The 19832-nt window shown below is 41.0% G+C and overlaps 1 protein-coding gene across 5 annotated transcripts in view; it reads right to left on the reverse strand.

Moving 5' to 3' along the window:
* Positions 1–19832, reverse strand: part of otud7b (OTU deubiquitinase 7B) — a 43329-nt gene that overhangs the window by 2232 nt on the left and 21265 nt on the right. The window contains exons 2-11 of one of the 5 annotated variants that reach the window (XM_039805732.1): positions 12919–13129; positions 8095–8265; positions 7661–7888; positions 7095–7196; positions 6561–6688; positions 4759–4865; positions 4235–4362; positions 3429–3578; positions 2068–2182; positions 1007–1085 (exon numbers count right to left, since the gene is read on the reverse strand). In XM_039805732.1, coding sequence (XP_039661666.1) covers positions 1007–1085; positions 2068–2182; positions 3429–3578; positions 4235–4362; positions 4759–4865; positions 6561–6688; positions 7095–7196; positions 7661–7888; positions 8095–8265; positions 12919–13003 — 1293 coding nt within the window. In that variant the 5' untranslated portion in view covers positions 13004–13129. Of the gene's footprint in view, positions 1–1006; positions 1086–2067; positions 2186–3428; positions 3579–4234; positions 4363–4758; positions 4866–6560; positions 6689–7094; positions 7197–7660; positions 7892–8094; positions 8266–12918; positions 13130–19832 lie in introns of all 5 variants that reach the window. The other 4 variants (XM_039805731.1, XM_039805729.1, XM_039805728.1 and 1 more) reach the window with 4 other exon arrangements.

A 19832-nucleotide genomic window follows, 5' to 3' on the forward strand; every position in this document is an offset into this window, starting at 1 on the left:
AAAGCAGAAACACAAGCTAGTGAAAAAAATAGTGAAGAAAAATGCACATCAGGCCCTAATCCGCTGACAATATGACAATGGAAATATTCATAAGAAATGGGGGAAAAAGAGAGTCACATTCAGGCTAAACTCTAGCAGTACAGGCACATACCCCTCAGGTACGGGGGAAAAAAGGACGTGAAAAGAGTGATTCATATAGCGGTTTTGTTGCAGACCAATGCAATACACAAATGACTCAGTTTCCAAATGCCTTTTCATATCTACAAGCATGTTAAGGAAGCTCTACAATAAACAATGCTTTATTTAGAAAAGGCATGACCTACATGATGACGCTGATCTCAAACAAGAAGCAGTTACAGAATGTCCTACCTTTCAGCAATAATGAGCATCACACAGCTATCCTCTGGTAGCATTTTTTATCAGAACAATCCCCTTGAATTATAATGTAATACATGGTTTCCACCAGTCCCTGCAGCTTAACCATGAAACTGCTATTAACTTGTTAGCATGTGGCACACAAGAGGAGCTTTGTCAGTGTTTGCATGGCGTGACTTTATGACCTGAATGGCCCAGTGTAGCTTGTTTTCACATACACTTTGTACAGCAGTCAGGGGACAGCTGGTCTGATGGAAAAGGGAAAAAAATATTTCCCTTGTTTATAATGAGTGTGGGAAATGACTACTATGACTACCAACTGCTTTGGCATCTGTCTGATAATTAGATTTAGAATTGGGGTTTCTTTTTTATTTCAAAACTCAATTTGGCTGGTAAAATACTGAACAAGTCTGGGGAATCCTCTACCAGCCTTCGTGGTTAGTTAAAAATGATTCACTTATCTTTTGTGTCACTAATTTATGGTGTTTGTCATTGCAAAAGCAGTTTAGGCAAAACCAGGCTGTCCAATAAAAGTTATGATGAATCCTGTTGTCTGAGCTGGCTTTCTAAACGTCCCTGCTGTAGAGGAGCAAACATGACTCAGGATGTATGTGTGGACTTTCATATTTACCTCACAGGGCAGGGGCAGCCAGGTGACTGTCATGTAGCTGTGTAACATCTGGAGCTTGGCCTCCAAAGATAAAGCCACACTGGAAGAAAGGGGGGGGGGGAGAGAAGATAGAGAGAGAGAGAAACATGTCAAAACTCAGTGAGAAGACCAACACTTTCTGCCAGAGCTCCAGTGTTGTATTTATGGAAATGCAATTACTGTTGTTTAGGAAGTTGATGTTAACCAGTATTGGACAACAGTCAGGCGCTGGATGATACCAGAGGCTAATGTGCAACAACAGAAAATAGATCCAAAAGAACATGCAGAGGTAGCCAGCAAAAAGATACATAATTCAAGAAATCAATGCAGCTTTAGAACGAGAAATAATATAGTGTGTATGCACATAGTATACACAGAGGTTTATTCCGTTATAAATAAATTAAGCTGCTTGCTGGGATAATGTTAAAGTTTGCTAACTTGATATACCATAAAATGTAGGTACTCGTCTTCAATGTAGACCGATAATAAAACTGAATGATTTGCGTGCAGCTGCTTAACATCAACTGGTAATTTGGCTCTGAATAGTACAGTAAATAGCAAATGCACTAAAATCATCTTGCTGTTGTGGATTCTTGTTCTGCACTATCCTTTTAACTCAATGACCTTTTCCAAGTTATATTATCAGTACGGCTAGATCCGAATATTCGTTCGATGGGTAGGTATTCGATTTCCAATTTTTTGATTCAAATATTAGTTTTTTTATTTTTAACGGGCACGTTAAACGGGCGCTCCTTCCCCGGTTCCATTCATAGAAGGTATTTAGAGCTAATCTGATTGTCACTGGCACTTAGTGTGACTTATCTGGAGTCAGGGGTCAATCCCTAGACACTGACACTCAGGGCTAAAGGGACAGGTGTCCATAAGGGAGTACACATGCAAGTGAACATGCGCCACTCTCGTTTTTAATCTGTATCATTTGTGACCCTTAACAGCACATCTGACAAATCCATTTGTGAAAGGCACCTTAATATGAATATATTTGACATGACAAACAACTAAGAACTGTTTTTAGGAGACCATACCTTGCCAGCATCACGTTGTCTGTGTCATCCTTGCCCCACTCCCAATCTTTCCCAGGGTCCACAGCAAAGTGCAGAGGCAGCATTTTGTGCTCGGAGTCAGTGAGAGGGATCACAACTGCTGATAGAGATTGGGAAAAGTATTCTTAGAAAAAAGATCAAACATTTGAATCCAGCACTCTGGATTGTCTGCAGACAGAAATACTTCTGAGTGCAATCAATTGTTTCACTTTCCTATTTTAACATTTAGTCTGCAGCGTCTGACCAATATTGTCTTTGGATGGTCCAATCAGATATTTTTAGACTGGTAAACAATTCAATGTCTGGGCAATGTCTTGCATTTCAAAGATAAACTTGTAATTTGTGCACAAACTTCAGTGTGAGCACAAAATTCTACTTTTCTAAAAGGTGAAAAACAGCATTTCAATCGACATAGTCATTTGCAGTATATTAGATCACAAGAAAGTATTTTTTTTAACTACAAATCTGCAAAATATCAGTGAACTTTAACAAAGGAAGTCGGCCATTTGGTTTCGAGCTAGAGAGATTTCTGGATATACTCAAAAGCCCAATGGCCATTAGTTACGATTCTTAACGTGCTCATATTATGCTCATTTTCAGGTTCATAATTGCATTTAAAGGTTATCTCAAAATAGGTTTACATGGTTTAATTTTCAAAAAACACCATATTTTTGTTGTACTGCACATTGCTGCAGCTCCTCTTTTCACCCTGTTAAGCTCTCTGTTGTAGCTACAGAGTGAGGCATCGCACTTCTGTTCCATCTTTGTTGGGAGTCGCACATGCGCAGTGCCTAAGTAAGGACTGCTAGCCAGTCAGAAGCAGAGTATGAGGGCGTGCCACGCTAGCAGCTAGGCGAGCATTATAACGTGTGTTACAAAGTGACGCACGTTTGTCACAGAAGTAAAGGCTGGACTACAATAGAGCTGTTTGGAGCAGTTTGTGATCAGTGTTTTCTGTTGGAGATGGTAAGTCCCTTTGAAAAAAGATATATATCACAATAAAGGAAAGGGAAAAAGCCAAAAAGCATAATATGAGCACTATAAATCAACCACCAAGGTCAATATTAAAAAAAGACTGACTCATCAAGCAAAGGCACTACGCTGCAAAGTGGGTCCTAGTGCAACATTTTGTCAGAAAACTAGTTCTAAACCTTGCACACATTCATATATGTAAACTATACGAGGGCATTTATTTTTCAGCAACTTTTCTTAGGAGGAATTTATGTAAAAGTGTAACACCCATGACGATGATTTTAAAATGTTATATGCTTACTAGGATGCTGCTAAATAAATAAATAGAATACTCAGATGATATTAAGATGAATGATGATGCAGAGCATTACCTTGCTCTTTGGAGCTGTCCCTCTGCTCCATGGAGACCAGGGCAGAAAAGTGCGCCTGGTCGTAAGCCAGGACCAGGGGAGAGCGATGGCACTTGGCAGCTGGCACTTCCAGTGGTAGGTAGATGCCTCCGAACGGGATGGGAGCAAAGGCTAGGGAAGAGTAACAAGGACATTAAACATCTAAAAAAGGCGATCTCAGCACTGTTTCCCGGCAATACAGCGCACTAGGAGGATTTGAGCCAAAAATGGGCATTCACCTCTATCCATAAATTAAACCAGTATTTCACTTGTTCAAGGTTAATTTATAATCTACGTACTTTTGAGGTTCAGCCAATTACGAGTGTTTCATTAATTTCATAACAAGACTGTTATCACCTCATTAAATTATCTTAACAGTGCAAAGCAAATTAACAGCTATTACAATTAACAAAACTATGATGGCTGTTGCTTCAGCTCCAGTTGCTTTTTATTTTATTTTATGAAAATGTTATATGTGTATGCACATTTGTTTTATGCGACAGAAATGGATCACACAGTATTTGGCAGTAGTTTCTATTGTTTGTTTTGCCTTGCTTGAGATACCAGATGGGTGGTGTTTACTTCATTAGGACAACTCAGGCAAGTCATTAGTCTCTGACAACTTAGTCAAAAATGTTTTCTTCCAAATTTTCTAGTGATTTTCTGCCAAGTGTAGTGTAAATTATGTATGTGACAAATCTAATTTATATGAGAAACAAAAAGGATGAGTTATATGATGAAATTATAAAAAAATATTATTAGCAATGTGAGGCTTCGGGCATATTTACCCTCTCCTCCCGAGTCCCTCAGCATGGTGTCAGCCACCACCACTATGGGTCTCCTGAGGACGTGGGCCAAGACAAAGACATGAAACTCCTCTAAACTCTCGTACACTGGTTCATCTGAGGACTCCGCCCTGAAGACAACAACAACACGGCCTTTGGTTAACAGTCACAATTATTTATAATGTTGCAAAACCAGAGATAAAGAAAGTTTGGATGAACTGTAATGGATTTCTTATGAGTAATAAAAACAAAATAAAAAAAAAGTCAATGGCTGACTTTGTGGTGGGCCACGTTCATAAACATATGAAGGTGAAACCACATTAACTAAGAGTTTGTATTGTGGAGCTTTGTCAGTATATCTAACCCTTTGAACTTATGCCTGTTACAATAAATAACAGATTGACTAAAAGGAGGGCCAGTCACTCAGTTCCGACTGTGAGCGCAGTTGTTAGTTCATGAATAAAAACATGAGTGTGACTAAGTGTGCGCTGGGTTAACAGTCCCTGCATTGTCCAACCAGACCTTACCCGTTGGTGCCATTGGTGCTGTAGTGTATTCTCGGCTCACTGGAGGCGAGCTTTAACAGTTCATTCCACTCTTTCTGCCACTCCTCCTCCGTGTACACCAGACCGGACTGAGGAGAAAGGACACACACACACACACACACACACACACACACACACACACACACACACACACACACACACACACACACACACACACACACACACACACACACACACACACACACACACACACACACACACACACACACACACACACACGCCATTTAGAGAGGGAGTGTCAAATGTCACAAAAGCATGCACTGACGTTATGGCGTCTTCCCACAAGGTTACATACTGACAATTGAGGAAAGAAATGTAACTAGTGCCTTTACAAACCCTGTGTCGGTCTCACAGTAGCAACGGAACCCTCATCAATATAATGTTTTAACCTCCATATATGAAGAAGGAAACAGCTCAATAATGTTTTTTATCCTCAGATTCAATGTCCCTATTCACCTACACATTACAATAAGACAAGAAAGCATCCCAGTGCAGCCACAGTCCTCTACCGCTGGCCACTGTGCAGCTCCACTAGAGCAATTTTGGTTGAAGTGATCTGCTTAAGGACACCTCTGTGGTAGTTGTTGAAGAATGGCTGAACTGAAAGGCTGTCATTCGTGTGGCATCTCCTCTGTGGGTGTCTGCACATTGCCTGCAACCACTTGGGAAACATACTCAGTGTGCTGCTACACTTGCTTTCATGGGGAGGAGTCACTGTGGTCTGTTAAAAAAAGGCTTTTTGCATTTGTACAGTGATGGAAGCAAAGTGCAGTGCACACACAACTCAAACACTCCCTTTCTGGGGTATTGATAGAGTATCAATAGTAGGTGGAGGTACCAGCACTTGCAGATAAAACTATCTTAAAACCACTGTTTGTATTTCATAAGGTCATCAGCATGTTGTCAAGGCTGCACAACGTGACAAAAAGTGAAAATCAACTGTTAATTAATATAAAATATAAATATATGCCCAATGACAAATTAGAAAAAAAGCAACAGTGAACTAACGTTACCCCTTTAATGAGGAAGTTTAACAAGAGAAGGAAATCAGTGCTAACTATATTGAAATGATTTTGATATTTAAATCCTGCCAAACCTGTAATGCAAACTTTTAAATGTTTTCTTGTTGCAGCAGTTGTAGTACCTGTACACACATTCAGTGGCCACTTTATTAGGTACAAATATACAATCTAATGCAATCCAAACTGTTCTGCCATACAGTCTGTTTTTATAATGTTCAATGTTTTGTTTTTGTTTTCATGGAGTTGTTAGGGTTAGGTGTTAATTCAATTAAATGTTTTAGCATTGGGGTCATAGTTAGCGGTGGTGTTGTATGGGACTGCATTACATTGAAAGGTGTTTCTAATATTTATTTATGTATGTAAATAGAGAGGACAGACAAATTAGAAACACCTTTCAATATAATATAGTCCAGTACAACACTACAACACCACCTTTAAATAACACCTCAATAGAAAACATATAACTGGATTTGCATGAAACACAGAAAACTAATAAGTGAGTGTGCATTTGACATTGCAGATGTGTGGGCAGCTGTGGGCAGACATGCTGGTATAGGAAGCATGTCAAGGCTTTGACTTGTCCATTGTCCCTGTTTATTCTTTCCCTATTTGATCAAATGAGTCAAACAAGCAACATTCTGTAATTCACAAGCTTCTCCGTGCTTTAGACTACCACTCCCCTCATACAGTCATCACAGAGTTACAAAAATGACAGAGAAATGTGCAGCCTGTATAACAGACCTCTTTGTTCTGCTGGGTCTGCTGCCACCTCCACCTGCGCTTCAGTGCCTCTCTCTCCAGCCCGTGATCCATCAGCGCATACAGGGATTTCCGTAGCATCAGGTCCCGGTCGTGAAAACCCCACATACCTGCATTAGAAAATATGTTTAAAAGACACAAATTCTTTCATTCAAAGATTAAAATAAATAAATGAACTGTAATCCAGTGAATGAAAAGCTGAGTTTGTTGCCGTTTTTTTTTTTAAACTATGAGTATCTTTTTTAAAAGAACAGGTTAAGCACATGAATATTACTTGTATATCTACTACCCAGGAGCACAACAAGGGCTTGAACAATGCCTGCACATTAGCTAGGACATTATTAATTTCCTGTGCTAGGGCTCCTAAGTGGGCCACAAAGGCTAAGTGAATGTGCACTGCAACATTGTAAAATGCAATTAGTGCTTAAACCAACAATGAAGCTCTCTCAATAAATGCTAATGGAGTGTGAACCTGCACGGTATCGGGGTCTTGTTTGAAAGGTCTGTGATACTCACCAAGCGAAGCGGCATGTAACAGGCAATTTCCGTCTCCGCTTGTTGCAAGAGGCAGCAGATTCTGACAGTTTGAAACCACTTTCGTCCACCAGTTCAGTCGCCCTGAAGACAAATAAGAAAAACTTAACTCACCTGTTTTTAAGACAAATATGGCACAGTTTTAATTCAAAACAATTGCTGTAGTACTTCACAAATGGGAAAACTAAGGATGTTTTGAAGATAATCACATTGTAGCAAAACTGGATTTCCATGTTGGCAATGAGCAAACACTTTCACAATATAAAAGGCCTTTATCACAGCAGACATTTCACTTGGAGGAGTGACAAATAACAATGGCTCTGTTCCACAGTGAGCCAGCAAGCACATCATATCAGGACCCTGAAACCGAAGCAGCTGAATCGAATTCAGCCATCATTAATGGGAATCCACTGCAAACCTTTCAGTGTAGTAGCTCTACAGAGAAGGCATAGGATGTCATAAAAAAAAAATCAGCTCTTTTTTAACCAGCAGGCCATGCGTGCAAATCCTAGCATCTCATATGTGGGTTGGGGTTCAGTTCTTCTCACCTGCATGCTCCAAGGCTACCATCATTGACTGCTCGATGAGGTCCCTCTCGATGAAGCCACGGAAGTCATCCCGATACACGGTGAGGTCTGGTAGCTGGAAAGTGCACAGGGGCGTGTCCAGAAGTGGCTCACTACTGCTACCTCCAGTGCTTGAGACATGAGAGCGGGCCAGCGACACAATAGTTGAACTGGCGTGGGAAATGCCCCTCGACAGACGCTTTTCTGTAGCTGCTAAAAGACAATGGCAGAGGATGTGGAGAAAAGGTGGTAGGTAAGTATATTTTTTTAACAAACTACATTAGCTATTGCTGATAATTGCCTGGGCCTGCTGTGGGCACTTAAAATTGGTGGTATGTCCTCATTTAACACCACTTACTGAGCCCAGCACTTTAAACTAGCGTAGCTACCAAACATCTCATTGCTGGTGGCCTCACCTTGCACCACATCATCTTGGCGGTGGAGTATAGGCCGCCCTACCCTGGCCATCTCCTTTTCAGGTGGCAGATACGACCTGTCCTCTGCGATTGAATACGTCAGGTTCCCAGCATGCACCTGTCTTAGCTGCTCAAAGTCACTGAGGGCAGCAGTGAAATCCCAGTTCTTGCCTACAGACAGAGAGAGGGATAGAGTCACCAGGTCCAGCCTGACATCCTGAATCTTGTTTCTATGTCGAGCAAATGACACATCTTCAATGAGTTTTAATATTTACCATAAGTCAATGCAACCATAAACGGTCTTATCTTATGTATACGGTCTTATCTTATGTAAAGGCCACTGGCACATTCCTTCACTTGGGTAAATATCAGAATTTGGAGCACGTCTCGGCTCGCTGGCTTGCTGCTGCTCACTGCATTGCATTTTTAACCAATATTCTTATCTGCATCTTGGGTTCGCTGCTAGGCAACAGGAGCCCTGTTGACTCCAGATATACCTTCCGTCTGTTAGTGTATTATAGCCTAATTAACAGTAACAAGACAGAACCCCGTTTTCATCTGGTAGTAAGATCCGATATGAGTGATCGGATCACAAGTGGACAGCTCTAGGTACAGGTGAAAACTCTCTCAGGACGCATTCAAATCGGAACTCAAAAAACACATTTTGAGGTGGTTTTCTAATAGCAGTGACAACAGGAATGTGTCCTGTGTCCTAGGGGTGGGAGATATTGACAAAAATGAATATCTTGATATTTTTTTTCAATATCTCGATATCAATATTCAGACGATATTTTTGAAATCCTTCTAGAAGTTAAAAGAAGCCCTGTTCGGAGGCTATTTCGGTGGTTCTCTTGGGAAAATGTACAAGCAAGATGAAATCATAACAATAAACAAAGGGCTCTGTTCTGTAACATATTGCACACAACCATGTCCTTATTGGAAGCAGTCCTGGAGCTGGGACAGGGCCAGGTCAGACTAGGTTCTGATAGTCCTTCTACTTGGCTGTATAGTCCTTCTGACTGGGATTTATGCTGGGATCAGGAGTTGGATGTGATTTGACTGGCCCAGGTGAGGGAGAGGTGCAGTTCTGTGTGCTTTTTTGATGTTAGAGTATACATGGTCTAGTGTGTTCTTCCCTCTAGTAACACAATCTACATGCTGGGAGAAAGCTGGAGGGGAACAGACTTTAAGGACGCCTTGTTAAAGTCCCCTGTATCCCGTATCCAGGTGATCGCACTGCAGTTTGTTCACTATGGTTAGCAGTGAACCAAACTTGTGCTAACGTTAGCATCGGGGGCTATGTAGACGGCAGTGTGCTGTTTTCATAGTAAATAAAATGGTCAGTATATTACCAATAGGGCTCCAAGTCAGGTGAGCCGTGCTGGGCAACGATCCTGCAGTTGGTACTCCATTCATTGTGCACAAAAATGCAGTCCTCCGCCTCTGGTCGTGCCGGAGTTATTTTCTCATCCTGCCGGTAGATAGCTAGCTCGCCGTGCTAGCGCCGACAACAACCTGGAGGGCTCGGTCAGGCTATGTCCTCCGGGATGTTATGAGCCGCCTGGAAGGCTCTCGTAACGGCTGTGTTGTATCGTGGTCCTGTATTGATTAGTTCAGTGTGGCTGTACGTACTTGTATAAATATACACCGACAGGAGAGCCGCTGCACAATCGCGCGCCGCCATCTTTGTTGACATGAGTGAACGTCATAACACACAGGTAAGAACTAGTAGCAGCTTACTCTCTTGCGGGACGATCATGATTTTGTACAAAAAATACAGTCAAACAAACCCCTACAGTATTAAAATCGCGAAACATATAATTGTTTAGAAGGTTATAGTGTGCGTTATTTGTTTTCTCTTTAACTTCCACAATTCGGATATTATCGTCTAAACGATATATCGCCCACCTCTACTGTGTCCACAATAAAGATCCACTCAATTGTAAACTGAACTACGTACTCATTCAGTATTTCTCATGACACAGAAACCACTGAGAGTGAATTCTGTGATTTGGATGTTATTATCATATTCAGTTAGTGATGTGTTGGTGTTTCTGTTCCTGCGTGCTGCCTGCTCCCATAAACCCAGGTCTCTCAAGCTCTCTGCAGCGCAATTGCCTTGAAAATAACGTTATTTTCAGTTTCACGAATTCACCAATATGTGGGACATTACTACAAAACTTCCTGCTATTATGTCGACTCTTTCTTTTAATTATTAGTCTCACATTACCAGAGCTACACAGTGCTGTCTGGAGTTGATGGGGGAAATGAGCGATGGTCAAAGCAGTGGCTGTGAAATGGTTTCATTTCCTATAAAGTTCTTCACAATAAAAGTCTCCAGTTATTTTGGTATTTGAATGCTTGTATTATGAAACAGCAAAATCAGGAAATGTTGGGTCTTCATCAGCAGTAACGTAACTCGACTCCAAGCAAACATGAAACGTAAAATAAAGCAGATATAATATAAACTAAACTTCAAACCACAGAGATTCCGTAGAAGCTACAAACACACTGAAAACTGAACTCACAAAACGTCTGTCCTGTCTCTCCTGCACAGGTCCTGCCGCCTGTCAGTAGATCTCCTTATGTCGGCACCCTTTTATATAGGCTACAGTCTATGGCCGGCACAAAGACAGACTGTGGGCAGCGCTTTTTCATTTTTCACTTGGTTTATTTCAAAGTAGGGCTGTGCAATTAATTGAATTTCAATTTCGGCTCCCAACGATCACCAAAATAGTACAATTGAGAAAAAAAGATTATTTGCCATGTTCTGTTTGGCAAGAACACTCGTTTTCTGAATGACAGAAAAAGCAAATGCCCACATCCGCACGCGCACCCCCCGAAGCCATAAACTCTCTCAGCCTATACAGTCAGGGAGGCAAGTCGTGTGCATATCAACCGCTGGAATTAAAAAATTCAGCGTGAGTAAAGAGGGCAGCCACAGCAGCGTTTGGTGAGCAAAAAAGGCAAAACCAACTCCGTTGTCTGGGAACAGTTAACGTTAGCTAACCCTGCGGTCCCTCTGCCTCGGACTCGCCGCTGTAGTAGACGTTGTATTCCCCCGACACGCTGTATTCACTTACTGTTTAAAACTTTTTCCAGCTTAGTGGGGGTGCATACCGCTCAAAACATAGTAATGTTCCCTCAGCATTTTGTTTTGTTGTTAAACTCTATGTAAAATGAGCAGGGGCATTAAATCAGTTTCATGTAACATTATTCTAAGGTACCGCCTATGTGCTGGATTTTTCCTTAGGTTAGCTAGCAAAAAAGCCAACTGACGGCGACATTATTGTTCATATTTTGGTATAATGTTTAGTAATGGTCATAGTGAGTGAAAATGTGATGTGAAATGCACATCATTGTGTTATGTATCTGGAATTGTTCATTAGCTGTGTAACGTTATGTGTGATATCTGTAAAGCTGAACCGACTGACAGTAGTAAAACAGATTTTATTCTGATCCAAAGACTCTTTCTGTGAGATAAAGGACACTAACAGATTATACCCTGGACACTATCCATTATATCCAAAGGTTAATGAGTAATCATGTTAAATAATCGTGATTTCAATATTGACCAAATTAATCGTGATTATTATTTTTTCCATAATCGAGCAGTCCTATGTCAGAGTAACAACAGACATTATAAACACACACATAACCAGCCTATATGCAAACAAAAATGATGTACGTTTATTTGCATATAGAGCAGGGAAGTGAGATCCGATCACTAGTGGTCAATGAGGACGCATTTTCAGACACATTCTACAGACAGGTGAAAACACAGCACCTAGAGCTGTCCACTTGTGATCCGATCACTCAGGACAGATGTTAAAACCAGGTCAAAACAGCCTAAGAAGCACTGACTGAGACAGCGGTCAGTTTGGTTGCTGATCGTTACATCACCAGCTGTCAACTTTACAATTCTCCTTTTTTGTCTTAGATTAATTGTATAACGGATGAAAGCAGCAAAGGCTAAATTAAAAGATAAAATCAAAGTGTAACTTCATTGAACACAGTTGGTGAAGACATAACAGCTTGAAGTGATTGATTAGGCCCTGTCTACACATAAACGGATATTTTCATCTACGCTTTGGCAAACAAAGTTTTAGGTCACTAAAACAGTGATTTAAAAAAAAAAAAGACAACTTTTAAAGTATAGTTTTCAAACACCAGCGGACATGTGAAATAGAGCGTTTGGGAAACGATGATGTCACCTCCTCAATTCTCGCATGCCCTTTTTGCTTTGCGTAATGAGCATGCGCTAGAAACAACAACAATGACGGACTACAGCTATTGTAGGTTGAAGCTGAGCAGCAACTCATCGTCGTTTGTCCACACATAGGAGTCACCTTTCAGTTTCACCATAGCACCTTGGGCCATGTACCAGAAAGATATAACCAATATAATCTTCTTCTCTGGTATTTCAAGTATTGTTGATTTAGCCTTTATCGCCACCTACTGGCCTGGCGGGCGTTTGGAGTTGTGTCTTTGCATGCTGCCGTGGATGGAGATATTTTGTAAACAAAGTTTGCGTACAGACAGAATATTCTTTTAAAAACGGAGGAGAACAATTTATGTGTTTAAAAAATATCTGTAAACGTGTAGACAGGCCCTTAGATGTTCATGACTTATCCATTTATCACTTCAAATTTGCATTGTTGTGAGTATTTATTGTGTAGCATGTGCACAGGACAATGTGTCTCTTACATCAACTATTATACTTATTGACGTTGGACCCACTGTATTATTCCACAAGGATAGCAGTTTTGAGACAATTATAAAAATGTTTTCTGTCTAAGACCAGTGGTATAATGAAATACTCACCCTCTAGCAGATCTCTGGCCAATCCTGGTTCAGCTCCAGTGGAACGGACAAAGTCGGACAGGACTGCGTCCATATCCACGGTCATGTGATCATGAATTCACCAGGTTGCGGGTTGTATCCGGGCAGAAAAATAAACAAAAACGCAGACTCAAGGCGAGGGCAGGGGTGAGGGGAAGCGGTCCTCTACCTTGTGCTACTCTACCTGCCACACCTGAAAAGAGAAGACAGATAAAACACGATTAAAACCTGCCGTTATAAACTCATCAGAAGTGATCTTGCAAGAGATGAAAGGAGCATTGGAGCTTGAATGTTTGCAAGAGTGAATGAGAGGCACACACTGATATAATGACCCTGCTCAACTCCTTTTCAAATGCAAGCTTGTTGTGGCCTGGTTGCTTTTGAACTTCACATTTTTGCCGTCACCCAAGACAACAGCTGTGGCACACAAAGTGAACAGGTTTCACAAACGGTTTGCTCAGATTTGCATTGAAACCCATTAAAAGGCAAATGACAACACATGGAGGGTAGCTGCTGTCAGGCGTGTGATGTTTGTCATGTGGGCAACTTGACTGTGTGGTTTCAGTCTTCATCCTGTTTTTGTGAACACTTTTCTCAATTAGCTGTTATGAACTCAGTAGAGCTGTCAGGATCCGTCATTTAAAGTCACGTCTATTTCTAAATCTGGACTTGAGACCAATGTGCATGATTACCGCCTTCAGATATGACCTTTTGAATATGTAAACAGATAAGACTTTATTTTCTGCCAGAGAAACCGATCATGAAGGGTCTAAGCAGAAACACGTGTGTAAGAGAAAGCAAGTGAAGTGTTCAGCAAACAGCCAAGATAAAGTCTGTTTTCACTGCAAATCAATTAGGGATTAATCATATCAGAAACTAATATCAAATGCCAATATTTGCGTTGTTTTTGTGTTGGCAAAAATTCAGATTTTTATTTACACCATCATAATTAACAATGGTTTTAGATTAAGACAAAAGTATAGAAACATTATATATTTCCCTGTAATTGTACCTCAATGTCAAATACATTTTAAAGTCAAATTTGTCGGAGCAGTATGATATGAGGAAACAGTACTCCTTTGAAGAGGCCTCTTTAAAATCAATTAGACAATTTTACTCTTCAAATTTCAATGGCTATACAAAAGAACCGCATCAGTTGGGAAATCGATACAGAAAAACTAATAAGACTGAGAGGGAGAAAAAAAAAAGAGTCAGCATCAATAGGCCGTTGACACGAAGAGTGTAGAGGGCAATCGATTCACGGCCAGACAAAAGGCATGAAGCAAAGTAGCTCTGGCTAAAAGATATGCTTTTTAAGGCCAAGCTAAAGCTAAAAGCCTTATTTGAATAGGAAAGGTATTCTGAGCGTACATGCACTTTTTAAGCAGTGCTTTGAACCACATCCAGACAGTTACTGTACAAGCCTTGTTCTGTAACGTGTGTCCTTCCACAGCACTTTGCTGGGTTAGTATAATCTTAGAGTGATATAAACCTCTGGTATATGATAAACTTCTAATGCAGGTCAGAAAGCTAATTAAATCTTTCAAGTTGTTCCGTCATTATTAATCACTACTATTAGTTTTGTAGAAGAATATATTGTGCTTTCCTTTTTAAATAAAGCATGTTCTCTGGGCATTACAATAACAAAATTGCTGTGCACAATTGTAAAATGATCCAGTCATTATGCTGCCTTGAAGTTCATAAACTGCCCGATACAAATTTGCCTGACTTGTTTTTTTTTTTAAATCTACCTACAGTCATCTATTCCCATCAGTCCCATGGCTCATCCACCACCCAATGTTCCTGCCTCATCTCTGACTCAGTGAACCCTCTGCGCCTGATGAGTCACGAGTTTACTCTTCTTACACCTCTCCATCCTTCTCTCGCTTCACGCTCTCCCTTCCTCCCTCAGTTTCTCCATCGTTATTACAGTAAAAGCCACAAAGGCACACAGGGGAGGAAAAGACTTCAGTACAAAAGGCCTTTCTCAGCCTGCAGAGGATTTCTAGAGCATTCTCGGCAAAGTCAGGCATTCAGAAGTCTCCTGCAGATATTCAGGTCTACTGATCACAAACACAACAACTTAGAGATGCAAGACTGTGGTCAGTTAACCATTCAAAACCACAGGGTATTAAAACAGACTTTGACCCCATTCAGACTAACAAAGAGGTGTGGGTTAGACCGTGTTCTGACCGATAATAGCACTGCATCGAAACACAAAGTGTTGGAATGAGCGTGTTGCTATAGGTACCAGAAGAAGATGTAATACGAACCAGTCCAGCAAGTCCAGTTTGTTATCGGACTCACAAAAAAAAGAAAAAGATGCTGTACCCCTCTGAGGCAGGATTTTACAATTTAAAGTAGAACTTTGTCAAAGCAGCAATCATTTTCTCTTCATACTCAGTTAACAGTATAATTGGCATGATGCTATTTAAAGTGGCACACCATAAAAAGGTATCAGGTCTAATAAGTGCATATTTTTGATTAAGCTAAAGCTGAGCCAGGATCAACTTTTGTATCGGACTGACCTGCTTTTCTTTTGCCAGAGCCTACCAATGAACAACAGTGCAGTAGTCTTATTTAAGAAATTAGGAGCCTGAGGGCGTTTTCACACCGACAGCTTTTAGTTCAGTTGAATCGAACTAGAGTTCGTTTGCCCCACTGGTGCAGTTCGTTTGGGCAGGTGAGAACGCGGCAATCGAACTCTGGTGCGCACCAAAAGCGGACCAAACAAGCGTACTGAGACCTGCTCGAAGAGGTGGTCTCGGTACTCAAATCGCAGTCACTATATGTACTCCGCAAGTCTGAGCTAATGTCTCCTGTAGTCAGGTGTGTTTAGCAATCTGCGATGCAGCAGAGCAGCAAACTGTAGCAGTTTGCAGTGTTTCTATCACAGAAATAGACTGCAGTCAAGCTTGCCGTCTGTCACTCGTATCTCCGTGGTCAAACCAGCTGCCGATAAAATTGGAGACAGATGCCGGCAGAGCAGAGCAAAGTCTCGGTGACCAGAGCAGATGCAGTAACGTCTCTTGCGAAACGATGTCTGATCATTATAATGAAATGAGCTGGTTTGACCACTAGACCAGACACAGGATCTTCTTCCTGTATTTACTTTCTTGCTCCCGCTCCCAGACATATCCGACCAATAAGAGGGCTGGACGTTCTTGCCTGATTTGTAATGACGCATTTTGGTACGCTTGGATTTTTCCAGGTGTGAAACCAAACCAAACCAAACCGACCGAGGGCAAATTGCTCCAAGTTTACTAACTCCCCAACTGATTCGGACCAAAGCAAACGAACTACAGGTGTGAAAACGTCTTCTTTTTTTTCCACAGAGCTATTTTTGCATTGGAGGGTGTTCTTAAAGGGTCAACACTCATCCTGACCTGGGTTGAACGCAGTTTGGTTGCCACCTGCCGTTGGTAGACATATGGGATTGGGGATTATTAATATTAGGGGTGGGAATTTAAGGTTACTGACATTTAAACATCTAACCCTACCATTTAAAGGAAACAAGATAGAAAGAAAGGGAGTACAGAGAGTAAGACCGAGAGCAGAGAGCATGGCTGCAGAAGTAAAACTGTAACTAACCTTTTTTAGTCATTGTGTAAAGAAATTCTATGTAGTTGGGTTTAACATTGACAAGAAAGAAACTCAGTTGCACACTCGGGACTCTATAACGAGGCATTAACTTGTGACATCAGTCTCACATGAATGAGTTCAATGCGAGAGGCTTGTATGACGCAGTAGACCTCAATCACACATGCTTCTCCTATATAAAAGAGGAATTACTGTATAGTATTATACTTCTGCTGATCCAACTGGGATATAGAAAAAAATACCACTTCCAATACAGGAATCTTTTAAAATTAATTAAAAGAAAATGTCAAATAAATGTGAACGTCCCAACATTTATAGTTTGTAAATAACCCTCCAATACCAATGCTGGAAAATCAGTGCAGCACGAATTATTATCCATATAAATGATTATTGGTCCGATGGCTTTAGCAGAATCCAGCCTCTGCTTGGACCTCAGGTCGCTAAGTGTGTATGTGTCTTGTTTGTTTACTTAATAGCATCCCATAATGCTAATTTACTGGTTTGATTATTCTGAGAAATGCTGTTATTTGGCCTATTGACTACACATACTGGCAGTGACAACACAAGGCACTGTGAAAGGGTGATAAAAGTGAAGGGCTGTGGACAGAATGTACCAACACAGACCAACAAAAGGCTGACTGTTGTCACTCTGTGCCTGTAACATCAGCCATTCCTGTGAACCCACTCTGATGCATTTGATATAACATCACATGGCTCTTCAAAAAAAGAGAAAAAAATAACAAGATTGTTTTTGCAAATGGCCCGATTGTGTCCCACAAGGCCTCTGGTGTTCCACCACATCATCATAAAAAATTTAATCAATCTGAATGCACTGTGGAAAGGACATGTCATTTATTTGTGTTTATATATTCATTTATTGGATCAGATTTGAGACAGGGTTCCAGTCTACCTTTTAACATTGGTTGCACTGGTGCGCTTAACTTTTTTCAGGTTTTCACCAAGCATGTCGGAGCTGCAATAAAACATTTTAAGCGTTATTAGATTATAATATCTCACGTTATTACCATATTTGTGCTTGTTATAGCCAATATGTACAAATGCTGCAGGTTAGATAATTATTTAATAATGATCCCTTACAGAACCACGTCTTAACTTCAACTGAAAGTGTGTGCTAACTGTGTAACAGTGATAAAGAAAGCGTTCAAAACTTCAGTTGCATTCTCTTGTGTTTCTAACTGGACAGGTTGCAGTGTCCCTTGTCTAACCACTTTTAGAGATAGTGGTGATCTCTTCAGGCCACCACAACCGTTTTAATGTAAACATCAACAGGAAAATATGGCTTTAAAACAGAGAGAATGATCATGAGAAAAAAGGGAAATATCAATAATGACACAGATTCCATAGTTAGGGCACTATAGATCCTTACTAAATAATATATTATTCATATCTGAATAATAACTACTTAAATTTGTTACATGTCTTATTTCTGCCACCAGCTTCAGTTTTTGAAGTTTCCTAGAAGCGACTCTCCGCTCTGCTCTGTACAAGCCATAGTCTATTTTTGACAGAGCCCCAGCGCGTCGCACAGAGCAGATCAAGCCGGCAATGGACAGGGGGGCTGAAGCACCGCGAAACGCCGTGATGTATCAATTCTCAGGGTGAGCAGTAGCTTGGATATTTGCGCATTTTGTGCGTCGGTCAACAAAGATTCTGCACCTCTGCTGTTTTCTAATCACACATGGAGCTGTCCGTCAGGCACATGGCAGCGCTTCCGCCTCCTCTCTGAACCCAACGCTGCACATCCACACACACAGAGACAGCCCTGCAAGACGCACCGGTGCGACCAATGAAAATGTTTTGTCGCTCTTGACAGATTTTTTATCCATTCTGGAGCCCTGTGAAAGTATATTAGCAAACCTGATTAGTCTACATGAGTCAAGCATTATTAAGGAAGGATGTTGCTAAGTGCCTATAGTTATTATTTTAGACAGACTTACACAATGATGGATGTTTCACAACTTGCAGTCATTAAGACAGAACAGAAAACCAGTTTATGACATCAAACAACAGTAAAGGTGTGGAAGGCTACAAGTTTATCAAGTTCATCAAATTCAAACTAGGGTGTGTATTGTGAACCTTCACCAAAGCTAAAATGTATTAATTGCCTTTTCCACAAAAGGTGGGTGGGTATTACAGTGAAGCCAGTGTCCACCTCTAATGTCAAGGCAGCCTAACAGCAATGACATGTGGAGTTCACACAAATACAATATACATTACATTTCATGCCGTCAAATGTTTTTTTATTTGGTGGCACAAATTCTAAAATTGGCAACATGTACACACAAAAAAAAAAAATCCATAGAAGAAAGACCCTGTGTGGATTACTGGCTAACATTAACAGCGCTGCTGCCAACATGGGGCAGTCAGTGATTTGTGTCTGGGATGGCTGAGCTTTTGTCTGGCAGGAGGGCTTACGTAACAGGAGCTGCTGACAACACGTGGGTGCTGAGCTGAGGGCTGGGAGAATGGCCTGGATCACTGAGGGAGACAGAGAGGTCACCACAGCCCACTGCGTCAGCCCTCGGTGGGCTGAGAGGGTTACATTTACTGCTGGGACTGTGGACACAAGTTTGTTTTGCTGGCCCTTTGATCATTTATGAAGGAAACATTGTTATACTCTTCTTATGGAATGCAAGCCCTCGCATTTGAGATGTTACCTACATCCACACCAGGTACAGAGTACAAATGTCTTCTACTGTTGACCAAATGAGCAGCTGAACTGGTTGAAGGCATCATCCTCTACCATGGGGAGTTCAACAAGCCTGACTCTCTAGCCAGACAGAAAAGACAAGCGCAAACTACAGTATTTGACTCAGCCAAAAATGCAATTACCTCCTAAAGATAAAGACACAAGTCAGTGAAAAGACGAGGTGTAAAAAAATCACGGGGCTACATGAAAGCCACAAGAAAAAGGCACAAAAGCAAGTTACTCTGTTGTCACTACTCCAATACTATTTTTCTATTAACACTTATTTTATTGTTATTATTCTGATTAATTTAAACTGCATTCCTTGTCTTGTTGTTGTTGTTGTCGGCATTGTCTTTGTTGTTATAAAGTCCAGACAGGATTTAGTAGTGTTGGTTCAATGTGTTGTTATCAGCCTGGGGTGCGGCCATTACCCACTGTTCACAGCAAACCGAGATAAGGAACATAAGGAGAGAAACAAACAATAACATGTATAACACACAAAGGGCACAACAGAAAGATTAGGCCTTTATGTGCAAAAGTGGTCAGTGCTCTAAATGCTTTGTCATGCTTTATGGTCTAGGTTTAC

This window comes from Perca fluviatilis, chromosome 7, assembly GCF_010015445.1.
Source record: "Perca fluviatilis chromosome 7, GENO_Pfluv_1.0, whole genome shotgun sequence".
NCBI lineage: Eukaryota > Metazoa > Chordata > Actinopteri > Perciformes > Percidae > Perca > Perca fluviatilis.